This window comes from Ursus americanus, chromosome 7 (assembly GCF_024610735.1).
Source record: "Ursus americanus isolate L20-20 chromosome 7, mUrsAme1.1.p, whole genome shotgun sequence".
In the NCBI taxonomy this organism is placed as follows: domain Eukaryota; kingdom Metazoa; phylum Chordata; class Mammalia; order Carnivora; family Ursidae; genus Ursus; species Ursus americanus.
In genome coordinates, this window is record NC_142133.1 from 51,824,345 (window position 1) to 51,838,566 (window position 14,222).

At 36.4% G+C, this 14,222-nt stretch overlaps 1 protein-coding gene across 3 annotated transcripts in view; it reads left to right on the forward strand.

Annotated features, from left to right (window-relative positions):
• NPHP1 (nephrocystin 1) overlaps positions 1–14,222 on the forward strand; it is a 57,757-nt gene that overhangs the window by 16,377 nt on the left and 27,158 nt on the right. For 2 of the 3 annotated variants that reach the window (XM_087863683.1, XM_087863685.1), the window contains 3 exons: positions 125–212; positions 1,551–1,645; positions 3,172–3,300. In XM_087863683.1, coding sequence (XP_087719809.1) covers positions 125–212; positions 1,551–1,645; positions 3,172–3,300 — 312 coding nt within the window. The remainder of the gene's footprint in view (positions 1–124; positions 213–1,550; positions 1,646–3,171; positions 3,301–14,222) is intronic. The other variant, XM_045808962.2, reaches the window with a different exon arrangement.

Consider the following 14,222-nt stretch of genomic DNA (forward strand, 5'->3'; position numbering starts at 1 on the left):
AAGTCTGCATGTTCATGTTTTCCTTTTCTGGATCATAGTTGCTAGAGTGATAAGAGAAAATATTATGAAGGTGAAGAAACATGAAAGAAAACAAGCAACTCAGTTTTGTCTTTACTGTCTTCAGCAGATCAACACCGTCGATGTGTTGACCACAATGGGAGCTATTCCTGCAGGGTTCAGGCCTTCCACGCTCTTCCAGCTTCTGGAGGAAGGTAACAGGTGTCTGTGAGCCACCACAAGCTTGTAGTTAAGCAGTCAGGTTTTACGTCTAATGTTATTGCTCTGGCCAGAGCAAGTTGTTTAAAAAGATGCTGAGTATCACATCTCTTCAGTGCTTGTCTATTACTTCATCTTTCCTGTGACAGTGAAGGAAGGATCCCTGATCCCGTTAGACGCTGGCCTGTTCACTGTGCTCTGGCTTCTAGCCCCTTGTTTTGTTACAAAAATATGACTCTTCTAATCATGAGCCCTTTTGTGTATCTTCAGCCCGCTCCCCCTTCCCCACACTGGCTCCTTCCCTCATCAGTATACCAGCATACCTGATACCTTTAAGACCCAGCTCCTCTCACCCTATCCCATGTTAGCCAAAGCCTCCCTTTCTCTCCTTTTCTTCACAGGAAGACTTTTCTGAAGAGTTATTATCCATTTGCATTTCTGTTTTCTTATTTGTTCTTGGATTTCTCTGTACTTACCAACATTTGTCCATAAGCTCGTTAAAGAGAAATAATGTTGGGGGAGGATCTCCTATATATATGCCCTGAGTTGTTGAGTTATCTGTGGAAGGGCTGCTTTGAGATTCCTCTGCTGAGAAGGCTCTTCTCAGCACCCCCTGAACGCCCATCTCCTTCTCATCCTTCGCATCCCAGGGGAAGTCCATCTTCCCAGAGATGCCTTCTTTGAGTAACACCCTTCCACTTGAGCACCCTTTATGGATATAAGTTAGTTTATAATTGTTTTATTCTCTCGTCTACTTATTTTTTTTTTTAATTATTTCCCTCACTCAACTGTAAACTAATGAGGGCAGGGACTGCATTTCTCTGATTCACATATTATTTGCAGGTCCTACCAGAGGGCCTGGCACACAGTGAAAACTCGGAAATGATTTCTCAAATGAATAAATGATTTTGTAATCAGTATTCTTCATAACTAAAGTATGAGAAAACAGTATAATAATGGTTTTGTGTTAAGAAGTAAAATTAATAATTATATATTTTCCTAAAGAGTGTTTACACATTTTCTGTATTTTACAAAAATATTTGAAAGGATCGTCCTCATCACAGGGCACGTTACTGGCCTAGAAGTTTTTAAAATCTTTCTTAAAGCTGCTTTAAGATCAGCTCTTATGTGCTTCTATCTTTACTTTTTCTACTGTTGTTCTTACCAGTAAACAAATCTCCATTGATACATATGTCTTAGAAAGCAAGTTCCTAGTAAGCAGGTTGACATCTTGGATGTCTGTTTCCTAAATTTGCCGCATAACATCATACATTTTTGGCTTTGAATTTCATTCCTTTCCTTGAAAGATAATAAAGGAAAAATTGTTTTTTCAGGGAATCAATTTCGAGCAAGTTACTTCTTACAGCCAAAGCTCACTCCTTCACAACTGGCCTTCAGCGATCTACTGTGGGATGCTAAAACAGGCACTGTGAGTATGGTTTCTATCAGCAAAATTATACCTTTCTGGATTTGGTTATGGTTGCAAGTATACAAATAGCATGTAAATTGATTAATGCATTCTAGAAAATTAAAAAATGGTTTCTGTATTTTAATTTTTAAACACTCAGTGATCTTTTCACTGCTAAGACAATGAAACTTGCTCTCTTCTCCCATTGTTACAAAGGAAGTAATACTAAGTATCTCTCTTACTCATTCCTTGCATCTGTAAAAAAGGGAATTATAATAATACTTCTTAACATAGGGTTATTATGAGAATTACATTAGAAGTGTGGAGGGCTTAGAACAATGTCTGGCACATGATAACTCAATAAATGTCAGCCAATATCAGTAGTAGTAGTAGCATTTTTTTTAATTAAGTGGAAATGAGGAAGTTGAAAGTCCTTTATGATTATACTTTTTTGGGGAGAGCTTAGAGTAAAAGATTCCTGGTATCCTCAGTACTTGAAGTAGAAAAAACTCTTGATATTTAATTCTACTCTCCTCCTTTTTAGCAGATTTGAACCACATTAGAGCACATCACTCCCCTTCCTGTTTATCTTCTGCCTTTTCTCCCTTCCTCTCTCAGAGCCTCAAGGGAAGAATAAGAGGACCCAGTGTGATCAGGTTTTGTGGGGAGAGGTGGTATAGAATTTTTCCCTCTGAACCTGAGCATAGCCTGGGACCTTCTTAGTATGAAGTATCTTTTATTGCAAGTCAGTAAAGATGTTGTATTTAGTCTGTTTGGTGTACTAGTACTTGAATAATGGCATTCAGTTTTATGAACTTGTACCCAGAGAGCTAAATATTCAGTTCTCATTTCTTAAATTGAAAGTGTTGACAAGCTGTTAGATATTGTCTTATTTTTTCAATGATATGGGGTCTTTAAATGAAAAGGCCAATGACCATAAAGCAGAATGTTAAGAGTTGAAGATGTTTTTAAATAGGAAACCAGAGTGCCAATTTATTCATTGACATTCTGAACTATACTTGTGAAGTAGAACGGAATAATCCTATCCAGTGATCAGTGCACTCTCCATCAAAACATCTGTGTAAGAAGCCAAGGAACAATGTAGGTAATGCTTGGAATTAAAACAAGGAGGAGCCAGCTGGATAATATTAATGCTGGGTGTCATTGGTTATTATGCTCTGGTGACCTTCTACACTTACCCACATTATGTAAGAATGGACTGTAAGAATGAACCAGGAATGCAGTAATTCCATAGTCAGGTCATCCATTTTACCTAATTGTACTGACTGTTTTTTCATTATGATTTTTATGTATTTACCCCCCAAATGCAAATATTTCAAATATAAAGATTTATGGAAAATTTACCTAAGGTTTTTATTTTAAGTTGAGCAGACTATTGAAATTTTTCTTCTGTATATTTATGTGTACATTTTTTTCTTTCATCCTTTTTTATTCTATGTACATTTTAAGTATAAGAGATGCTTTGAAAATGAATTTGTCTTATAAGCTATAAAGTAAACCTTTTTTATAACTAATTTTCCTCTTAGATTAGGTCAAGACCAAGTCGTGTTTCATTCATTCTGACCCTCTGGAGCTGTAAAATGATTCCTCTTCCAGGAATGAGCATCCAGGTTCTCAGTAGACACGTACGCCTCTGTCTATTTGATGGTAATAAGGTGAGCTTACTGAAGAGTAAACCAGTTCACATCAGTCTGGAAAGATATTTTGTTAAAGCCACATAGTAAACATGTACTGCGTGGGGTATGTCTGTATCTTTGTCTCTCTCTCAATTTCTCTCTCTCTATGTATGTGTGTGTATACATATAAAATAATATGGGGTAGAATGCAAACCATAAGCGTTCTGATGACATAGGATTAATTCCTGGCTCTTTCAATTGCTAAATGCATGATGTTTATATATACATCAAGGTTAACTCCTCTGAAGCGTTAGATTTCTCACTTACAAAAAAGGTACTGATGCCTATCTTCTAGTATTATATATAGTTCAAGTCTTGAGTGTACAGAGTATTGCATTTTTGACAAATGTACATACCTGTATAACCAACACCCACATCAAGATATGGAGCATTACCAGTACCTTAAAAAGTTTCTTTGTGTGTGTCCTTTTCCATTTTACTCCTCCCTGATTCCTAAGAGAATATTTTTTTACCTTGTACCAAACAAAGAATCTAAATGACTTTTAAAAAATTAATCGAGGGGCGCCTGGGTGGCTCAGTCATTAGGTGTCTGCCTTCAGCTCAGGGCGTGATCCCTGTGTTCTGGGATCAAGCCCCACATCAGGCTCCTCTTCTGGAAGCCTGCTTCTTCTTCTCCCACTCCCCTGCTTGTGTTCCCTCTCTCGCTGGCTGTCTCTCTCTCTGTCAAATGAATAAATAAAAAATCTTTAAAAAACAAAAAACAAAAATTAATCAATTTGTTTGTGAGACACAGCTTAAATACAGTGCTTAGCTGGAAATTTGTAGTTTTAACTGAATAAACTAGACAAAAAGAAAGATTTAAAATCAGTGATCTAAATTACCAACTCAAGAGTCTCGAAAAGGAAAAGCAAGTTAAACCAGAAGGAAGTAGAATGGAGGAAATATGAGAGATAAAAGTGAAATTTGATGGGAAAAAAAATAAACTTAAGTAAAACAAACCTAAATTAAAAATGCCAAAAAAGAGTAGAATTTAATGAAGAATTTAATAATAGAATAATAGAATTTAATAAAGAAAACAGATGAAAAAAAGAGAAAATCAAAAAAGGCAAAAGCTTACTCTTGGAAAAGATCAGTAAAATTGAAAAATGCCTAGTACACTGATAAAGAAATTTTAAAAAGAGAGAAAAAGAAAACAAATGATCAGTATCTGACATGAATTTGGAGATCTCACCACAGAGCCACAGACTTTAAAAGGATGATAAAAGGATATCAGAAACATCCTTATGCCAAAGAATTTGACAATGTAGATAGATAAATTCCTTTAAAAATCATAATTTACCAAAACTGACATAAGAAGAAATAGAAAAATTTTAACCTCTGTTAAAAAAAAATTGAAAATGTAATAAAAAATCTTCCAACAAAGAAAACTCTAGGCCTAGATGGTTTCACTGGTGAATTTCTCTAAACATTTAAGGGTGAAATAATAGCAATAGTACATAAACTATTCCAAAGAACAGATAAAGAGGAAACGCTTCCCAACTCATTTTATAAGGCCAGGAAAAATATGAATTCAAGACATTACAAGAAAGAGAAATTACAAGACCAGTATTCCTCATGAATATTGACACTAAAATCCTAAACAAAATATTAGCAAATTGAATCTAGCCGTATATAAAAAGGATAATATATCATAACTAATTGGAGTTTATTCCGGGAATTCAATTGTACACACCTCTGTAACCAACATTTAACACTTGAAAATAGATCATTGTAATTTGCCATGTTAACGGAACTAAAGTAGGAAAGTCATTTTATCATCTCAAAAGATATAGAAAAAAACACTTGACAAATTCCAACACCCATTCATGATTTTTAAAAAATTCTCAACAACTAGGAACAGAAGGGAATTCTTCAAATTGGTAAAGGGCAGTAAGAGAAAACTAAAGCTGACATCATCATACTTCCTGGTGAAATTTTGAATACTTTCCCCCTAAGATCAGGAACAGATCAGGGATGTCCAAGAAATAGAAAGATAATTGGCAGAACACTTGAACGACACTTAAACAAATATATAAAAATATATTTTAAAAATATATGAAATATATTAAAAATATAAAAAATATAAATATATAAATAAATATATATAAAAAACCAAGAGACATAAAAAGATATATATAACATATAAGAAGTCCTCAGGGAGGGGGCGCCTGGGTAGCGCAGTCGTTAAGCGTCTGCCTTCGGCTCAGGGCGTGATCTCGGCGTTCTGGGATCGAGTCCCACATCAGGCTCCTCTGCTGGGAGTCTGCTCCTTCCTCTCTCACTCCCCCTGCTTGTGTTCCCTCTCTCGCTGGCTGTCTATCTCTGTCAAATAAATAAATAAAAAATCTTTAAAAAAAAAAATGTCCTCAGGGAAATGCAAGTTAAACCCCAGTGAGAGAGATCCAACTATATGCTATGTATAAGAAACCCACCTTAAATATAATAAATATAGGCAGATTAAAAGGAGAGGGATGAAAAAGGTAGACCATTCAAAAAGATAGTAATATTCAGAACAAGGGAAATTACCAGGAATAAAGAGACACATTACATGATTAAAAAAGACAATTCACCAAGAGGACATAATAATCCTAAATATGTATATACCTAATATTGGAGCTTCAAAATACATGAAGTAAAACTTGATGGAACTGAGAGGAGAAACAGGCAAAGCCACAGTTAGAGTTGAAAACTTTAACACTTCTCTCTTAGTAATCTGTGGGACAAGCAGACAAAATTAGTAAGTATATAAAAGAACTGAATTAACACCATCAACAAACTGGATCTAATAGACATTTGTACAACAGTTCGCCCAAAAATAGTAAAATACTCATTCTTTCAAGTGCATGTGGAACATTCGCCAAGAGAGATGGCCCTGAATAAATTTAAAAGAATTGAAATCATACATTGAATGGTCTTTGATTACATGGAATTAAATTCGAAACCAGTCACAGAAAGATAACTGAAAAAAATTCTTAAATAATTGGAAATTAATGGATTAAAAGGAAGTGTCGAGGGAAATTAGAAAATAATTGGAACTGAACAAAAAATGAAAAGGTGCCACATAATTTGTGGGATGTTGATAAAGCATTGCTCAGAGGGAAATTTATAAAATTTGATAGTCTCAAATTGATAGTCTAAGCTCCCTCCTGAGAAGGCGATGCTTGGGTTGAGATCTAGGGATGAATAAGCCTTAAGAGGGTGAAGGGAAAAGGGAAGTGTGAACCTAGCCAAAGGAGCAACACAGGCAAAGGCCTTAGTCGGAAAGGACTTGGGGAAGACCAGTTGGCCAAGTGGAGAAAACAAGAAGTATAGGATTGAAATGGGAGCCGTCAAGAAGGAACACAGTGTAAGACACTGTAAGCCATGATGTAAGGGAGTTTTGTCTTTATCTTAAAAACAGGGAAAGTCCTTGGAGGAAGTGATATAGTTTAGATTTATGCTTTAGGAATATCTCTGGCTCTTCTTTGGAGATGAATTAGAGGGGGGCCAGAAGAGACATGAGTAGACCATTTAGGGGCTATGGCACAGTGTGGTGGTCAAAAGGCAGCAACATCGCCTCCAAAAAAAACAAAATCTGGAGCCATTTGCCCCAGATTAACCCTGGTTCCACCAGCTCGGTGTAAGACACTGACCAAATTACTTGGCCTTGCTCTCTCTCCCCTTTGTCATCTAGCACACATCTCTTGGGGTCCATGTGAGGATGAAATAAGTTAATGTAACCGGTAAAGCACTTAGAACATACATAGAACATGTTAAGTGTGGCTAGATGAGATGTGAGGCTAACAACTTAGACTAGGGAAGTGGAGATGGAGATGAGAACTATGGCCAGAAGGATATGTAGACCATAAAAACCACAATTTGGTGATGGCTTAGAAATGGTGGGTGAGGAAGAATGGGGTGTCAAACATGACCCGCATTTTCGGTGGATGGTGGTGACATTCAGTGAAATAGGGAGCATTGAGAGCCGATCTGGCCTGGAAGAGTTTGTGGGTTTAGCTTTGCTCATGCTGAGTATACTTCCAGCTCCCAGTGCCTTTCTTTCTTTCTGTACTTGTGCCATTGTAGTGATCCTCCCTCATTTCTACACACCCTGTACAAAGCCAGTGCCACTAAGAAGCCAGTAGGTGTCATCAGTGACCAAGAAAAGATGAATTGCCTTCTTGGCCGAGATCTGGTTTAATACTTCTTCACTTTACTTCTCCCTGTTCTCATATATGAGATCCTAAAGATCGGAATTTTATTTAAATAACACATCAGAATAATAGAAGTGACTCATTTCAAAACAAAAGAAGTGAATTTATGTAACTAATTTATGTCCAATTTCCAACCGACAAGTTTTAGAAGATATTTAATAGTTACACAAATATTCATTGCTATTTGTTTAAGAGTGCTTCCCTAATTACAAATAAAAAGCATTATTATTAAAACTGTACATACACCGAAAACCATATCACACAGTATGATATTTACTTCAGCAATCAAGCATAATTTAGAAAACTCAAGAGAAAATCTGTTGTATTTACCCTTATTTTTACTCTTTTCATTGTTCTTCCTTCCTTCCTGATGTTCAAAGATCATATCCTTTCTGTTTAGAGAATTCCTTTTAAGCATTCTTTCTGTTGGCTACAAATTCTCTTCATCTTTCTTTATCCAAGAACGTCTGTTTCCCCTTCATTCCTGAAGGATATTTTCACTAGATACAGAATTCTGGTTTGGCTTTTTTTTTTTTTTTAAGCACTTGAGAAATTATTCCACTTCCTTCTGTGGTTTCTTTCTCTTTTTTATTTTATTTTATTTATTTATTTAACAGAGAGAAAGACAGCCAGCCAGCGAGAGAGGGAACACAAGCAGGGGGAGTGGGAGAGGGAGAAGCAGGCTTCCGGCTGAGCAGGGAGCCTGATGTGGGGCTCGATCGCAGGACCCTGGAATCACACCCTGAGCCGAAGGCAGACGCTTAACGACTGAGCCACCCAGGCGCCCCTCCCTCTGTGGTTTCTGATGGGAAATCCACTGTCGCTAGAATTGGTGTTCCCTTATTGGTGTTATTTCTCACTATTTTCAAGATGTGTGTTTACTTTTTGTACTTGTCCTTGGGCATGGATTTCTTGGATTTATCCTGCTTAAGGTTTACTCAGCTTCTTGAACTAGGTTTGTGCCCTTTGCCAAATTTGGGGATATGTTAGCCATTGTTTTCTTGAATACTTTTCTAGCTCCAGACTCTTTTCTAGAACTCTGATGACATGAATATGAGATCTTTTGTTATAATCCCACTGAGGCTCCGTTTATTTTTTTCCATTGATCTTATCTTAGTTCAGAGACATAATTTCTGTTTTCCTATCTTCAAGTTCACCGATTCTTTTCTCTCTTCTTTATTCATCATTTGAGTCTGTGCAGTGAGTTGTGTGCGGTTGTGCACATGTGTGTTTTTTACTGTGGTTATCATATTTTTCAGTTCTAGAATTTCCACTAGGTTCTTCATTTTATCTTCGATTTCTTTGTTGAGACTTCCTTATTTCTTTCTTGACGCTTTATATTTCTTTCTGTATTTTAAATTTGTTTCAGACACGTGGGTAGTTGCTTACTGAAGTATTTTTTGGCGTCTGCTTTAAAATGCTTGTCAGATAGTTCCAACATTTGTGTCATCTTAGTGTTGGTGTCTATTGATTGTCTTTTCTCATTCAATTTGAGATTTTCCTGATTTGTGGTATGATGAGTGGTTTTTTATTGTATCTTGGACATTTTGGGTGTTAGGAGTTTCTGGATCTTATTTTAACTTCCATTTTAGCAGGCCTCTGACACCGTGCTGTCAAGGGAAGGTGGCACCACCTCACTACTACTACTGGGGGGACAGTGTGCTTCCTGACTTGGGGGCCCTAATATAAGTTCAGGCTCCTCACAAGGCCTCCATTGACAGCACTCACTGTGTCATTCCTCAGGACCTATGACCCCTAGCCAGTCTACTTTCCTGTTTCCATGTTGGGCATTACATATAAAGTAAAAATAAGGCTTGTTTCATTATATGAAATTTTACATAAAAAAAAGTGAGGGATACCTGGGTAGCTCAGTCGGTTGGGCACCTGCCTTTGGCTCAGGTCATGATCCCAGGGTCCTGGGATTGAGTCCCACATTGGGCTCCTTGCTCAGTGGGGAACCTCCTTCTCCCTGTGCCTGCTGTTCCCCCTGCTTGTGCTCGCTCTCTCTCTGACAAGTAAATAAATAAAATCTTAAAAAAAAAAAAAAAAGTGAACTCGAGTTAATGATATGCATGCTAATTTAGGGAGAAGTTTACTAATGTCTGCAGGTTTGCAGTGCATCAAAAAATGAGATGGGGAAGCCTGGGTGGCTCAGTTAGTTAAATGTCCAACTCTTGATTTCAGCTCAGGTCCTGAGGTTGTGGGTTCAGGCCCCATGTTGGGCTCCAGCCTCCTTAAATAAATAAATAAATAAATAAATAAATAAATAAATAAATGGCTAGATGATAGATGATAGATGTGATAAAACAAGTATAGTAAAATGTTAATGGTAGATTCTAGGTGATGAGTATATGGGGGTTCACTATGTTTCTTTTAACTTGTCTGATATGTTTGACACATTTCCGAATCACCCTTTTGAAAAATAAATTGAAAACCCTTAAATACTCACTAAGAAATAATACATCAACTAATTACCCATCTGTTTTGCCAATAATAAGAGAATGAGAACACAAGCCTAAATCTCACATTTAGAATCTTTCTTATCTTGGGACATTATAATTTTCCAATTTGTTTACTTGTTTCCTTTTATTTCTATTTTATACTCCATCTTATTTTTATTGGAATTAGCAGTATTTTTTAAAATATGAACTATTTCAAATATATAGCAGTGTGCAAAGAATGGCATAACAAACACCCATGGCCTTATTACCTAGTTCTGTTGAAGCCCCCAGTTTGTAATATGTACTCTGACTTCTAAAGCAAAAAATAAGTGCTTTCTGCTCAATTTTTCTGTAAGCTTAAGACTTCTTTTTAAAAATAGTCTATTATTTTAAAAATAAATGCTGCAAGTATGATTGAAGCCCCCCAGTATGCCCCTCCCACATCCTATTGCTTTCCTCAAACCTCCATATGGGTAACCCCTATCCTGAATTTTATTTTATTAATTTATACAGCTTAATTTTTAGTATTCCCATGCTTTATAAAATGATATCATATCCTTGTACCCTTGCAACTTTCTTTTTTCCCCTCAACATTATGCTTTTGAGATTTATCCAAGTTGATGGATTCTGCTCTTGGCATTCTTTTTAACTATTGAAAAGTATTTCATTATATGGATATACCACAGTTTATCCATTATTCTCTTGAACATTTTTACTATTACAGTCTTTCAGTGAACATTCTCATACATGTTTATGTCACGTGAGACAAGTCTAGAATATATATAAGTGAACTTGGGAGTAGATTGCTGGATGGTGGATTGCCATGTGAGATAACACCAAATTACTCTCCAAAGTTCTTCCAGGTAGTACAGTCACTAGCCCTGTATGACAGTCCTGTTTCTCCACATCTAACAACTGATATTACCTTACCGATGTTTTGGTTATGAAACAGAATCTTTTCGTAGTCTTGGTTTTCATTGCCCTGATATGTAGTGTGTTTTTAAATGTCTTTTTGTCTGTTTATTAGCCAATCAGATTTCCATCATTCTGAATTGTGGATCATGTCTTTTGCTCATTTTTCTTTTTGATTTTTATAAATTTAAATTTTTCATTCGGATTTTCAAGCTTCGTATAACTTAATATAACATAATATTATGTTACATATATAATTGATTTGTAATTCTTTTTTTTTTAAGATTTTATTTTTTATTTATTTGAAGAGATAGAGACAGCCAGCGAGAGAGGGAACACAAGCAGAGGGAGTGGGAGAGGAAGAAGCAGGCTCATAGCAGAGGAGCCTGATGTGGGGCTCGATCCCATAACGCCGGGATCACGCCCTGAGCTGAAGGCAGACGTTTAACGACTGCGCCACCCAGGCGCCCCTGAAATTATGACTTTAAAAGGTAATAAAACAGGGACACCAGAGTGGCTCAGTCAGTTAAGCGTCTTACTCTTGATTTCAACTCAGGTCATGATCTCACAGTTATGAGATGGAGTCCCATGTTGGGCTCTGTGCTAGGTGTGGGGTCTGCTTAAGATTCTCTCTGTCCCTTCCCCTCTCACTCCTCCCCCCACTCCCTTCCAAATAGATAGATAGATAGATAAGTAAAATTAAAATTAAATGGTAAAACATGAAGTCAGAGTGGTAATTGATTGACATAGTTATTTCCAATCTGCCTTTGCCTTTTCATTTAAAAATCTGATTTTTTTTTTAAAGATTTTATTTATTTATTCGACAGAGATAGAGACAGCCAGCGAGAGAGGGAACACAAGCAGGGGGAGTGGGAGAGGAAGAAGCAGGCTCATAGTGGAAGAGCCTGATGTGGGGCTCGATCCCATAATGCCGGGATCACGCCCTGAGCCGAAGGCAGACGCTTAACTGCTGCGCCACCCAGGCGCCCCTAAAAATCTGATTTTTATTATGAAACTTTTCGAACATTCACAGAAGTAGGGAGAATAGTATAATTCTCAAGATTTTGCTGTACTGGGTGATCTATCCCCAATGTTTTTCTTCATTTTTTAATAAATAAAATAAAATAATAATAATAAATAAATAAAAATGTTGTAATGAAAACTTTTGACATTTCATTTTACTCCTGCATATATGTATCAACATTTATGCATGTATAAACATATAAACATTTTCTTACATAGCCACCATTGTCACACCCTGCAATACAAGAATCATTCCATGTTTCCATCTAACACCCAATCCATCTTCAGATTTCCCTGTTATTTAAAAAATTTTATCTTTTTTTTTAAAGATTTTTTTATTTATTCATTTGAGAGAGAGATCAAGAGCATGGGCAGTGGGGAGGGTAAGAAGGAGAGGGAGAAGCAGACTCCCCACTGAGCAGAATGCCCGACATAGGGCTTGACATGGGGCTCAATCCCAGGACCCTGGGTTCACGACCTGAGCTGAAGGCAGACGCTTAACTGACAGAGCCACCCAGGGTCCCCTAAATTTTTAATCTAATTTAAGTGATTTAAGGTTAAATTTAAATAGTTACATGTGTCCAGTGGCTACTATATTGGGTAGTACAGTTCTGGAAGATTTCTCTGTTAACTTCTTTATATTATCATTAACATGTTTCTCTATTTACCTTCCCCCTGCCTTCTTATTTCCTGAAGATGAGCTAGTTTTGGTAGCTATAATGAACTGGAATCTTTTTCCTCTTATGTTTTCTAATTGGTTATGATTGATGAGAAAGCTATTGTCGTTTGGAAATTTATCTTGTATCCCAAAAATTTACTGAAATTATTATTTCTAATACCTTTAAAATACAACGTTACTTACTTTTTGTGAGTCTCAGATTTTTTGTGTATACATTTGTACTACCTGCAAATAAAGACAGTTTTGTCTCTCCCATTTTTATACCTCATGTCCTTTTGCTATCTTACTTGTTTGGCCAGGGACTACCAGAAGGGACTGCCTTGTTTTCTTCCTGATATAGATGTGAATTCATCTGAAGATTCACCGATGGAATGTTTGTTACAAGTTGTTGATAGGTACTCTTTCTTAGGTTAATTCTCTTTTGCTCCAAGTTCTCATATTTACAAGTGAATGTTGAATTTTAGCAAATTATTTTCTGCATCTATTGAGATGGTCATTTGATTTTTTCCTTTAATTTGTTGATGTGTTGTACCACAATAACAGATTTTCTGATACTGAGACATCCTTTTATTCCTGGGATAAGCTCTCCTTAATCATAAACTTTTTATTTTGTTTAAAAAGAAAACATCGCCAAATTAGGTTCACTAGTATTTATTTGGGATTTTTGCATTACTATTCTTAAGTAAAATAGGCTTACAACTTTTTTGTATTGTCTATATCTGGATTGAGTAAATAATATTAGGCGAGCCTCATTTATTATAGTACCCATATATTTAGACTTATTTCCCTTGTGTGGGTCTATTTTCTGCTTATCATCTTTTTTCTTTGCTTTTTTCATTTCTGTCATCTGTTAAAATATTGTTGTCTGTGTTCCGTTTTTTTCTACTTTTGATTTAGAATCTATAGATTATATTAACATTATTTAAGTGGTTACCCTTTCAATTTTTAACATACCTACTTAGCTATAAATTATTCTTATTAATCTAAAATTATCCTGTGTTTCTGTCTTCCTCCTTACTACATCAAATATACTAACATGCTTTAGTTACCTACTGAATACCCTGCCCCCATCTTTTTATTGTTGTCCAGAAGTAAATCTGGCTTTTTTTAAAGCAATTAATATTTAATTACATATACCAACATATTTTGTTCATTTCAATCCTCAAGGGTTGTTTCTTGTGTTGTTAGTATTTGATTTCTTCATGTATCTTTATTTATTTTTTTTTTTAATTTTACTTATTTATTCGACAGAGATAGAGACAGCCAGCGAGAGAGGGAACACAAGCAGGAGGAGTGGGAGAGGAAGAAGCAGGCTCATAGCAGAGGAGCCTGATGTGGGGCTCGATCCCACAACGCCGGGATCACGCCCTGAGCCGAAGGCAGACGCTTAACTGCTGTGCCACCCAGGCGCCCCTCTTCATGTATCTTTAGAGGCACATTTTATGTGAAAGTTATATTACTCTCTTTTCCCTCCTACCTAATAGTGTTGTGGTTGGTACCACCAGCACCACCATTGCCAAATCATAACCAGATTTTATAGTGGAGTTTAGCATTCTTAATCTAAGATTCATTAAAGGCCCAGTTATCGCCTTGGTTCTGAACCAGATGTCATGCCTTCATCTTTCTTCTCCTACCTGCTTAGGTTCATTACCT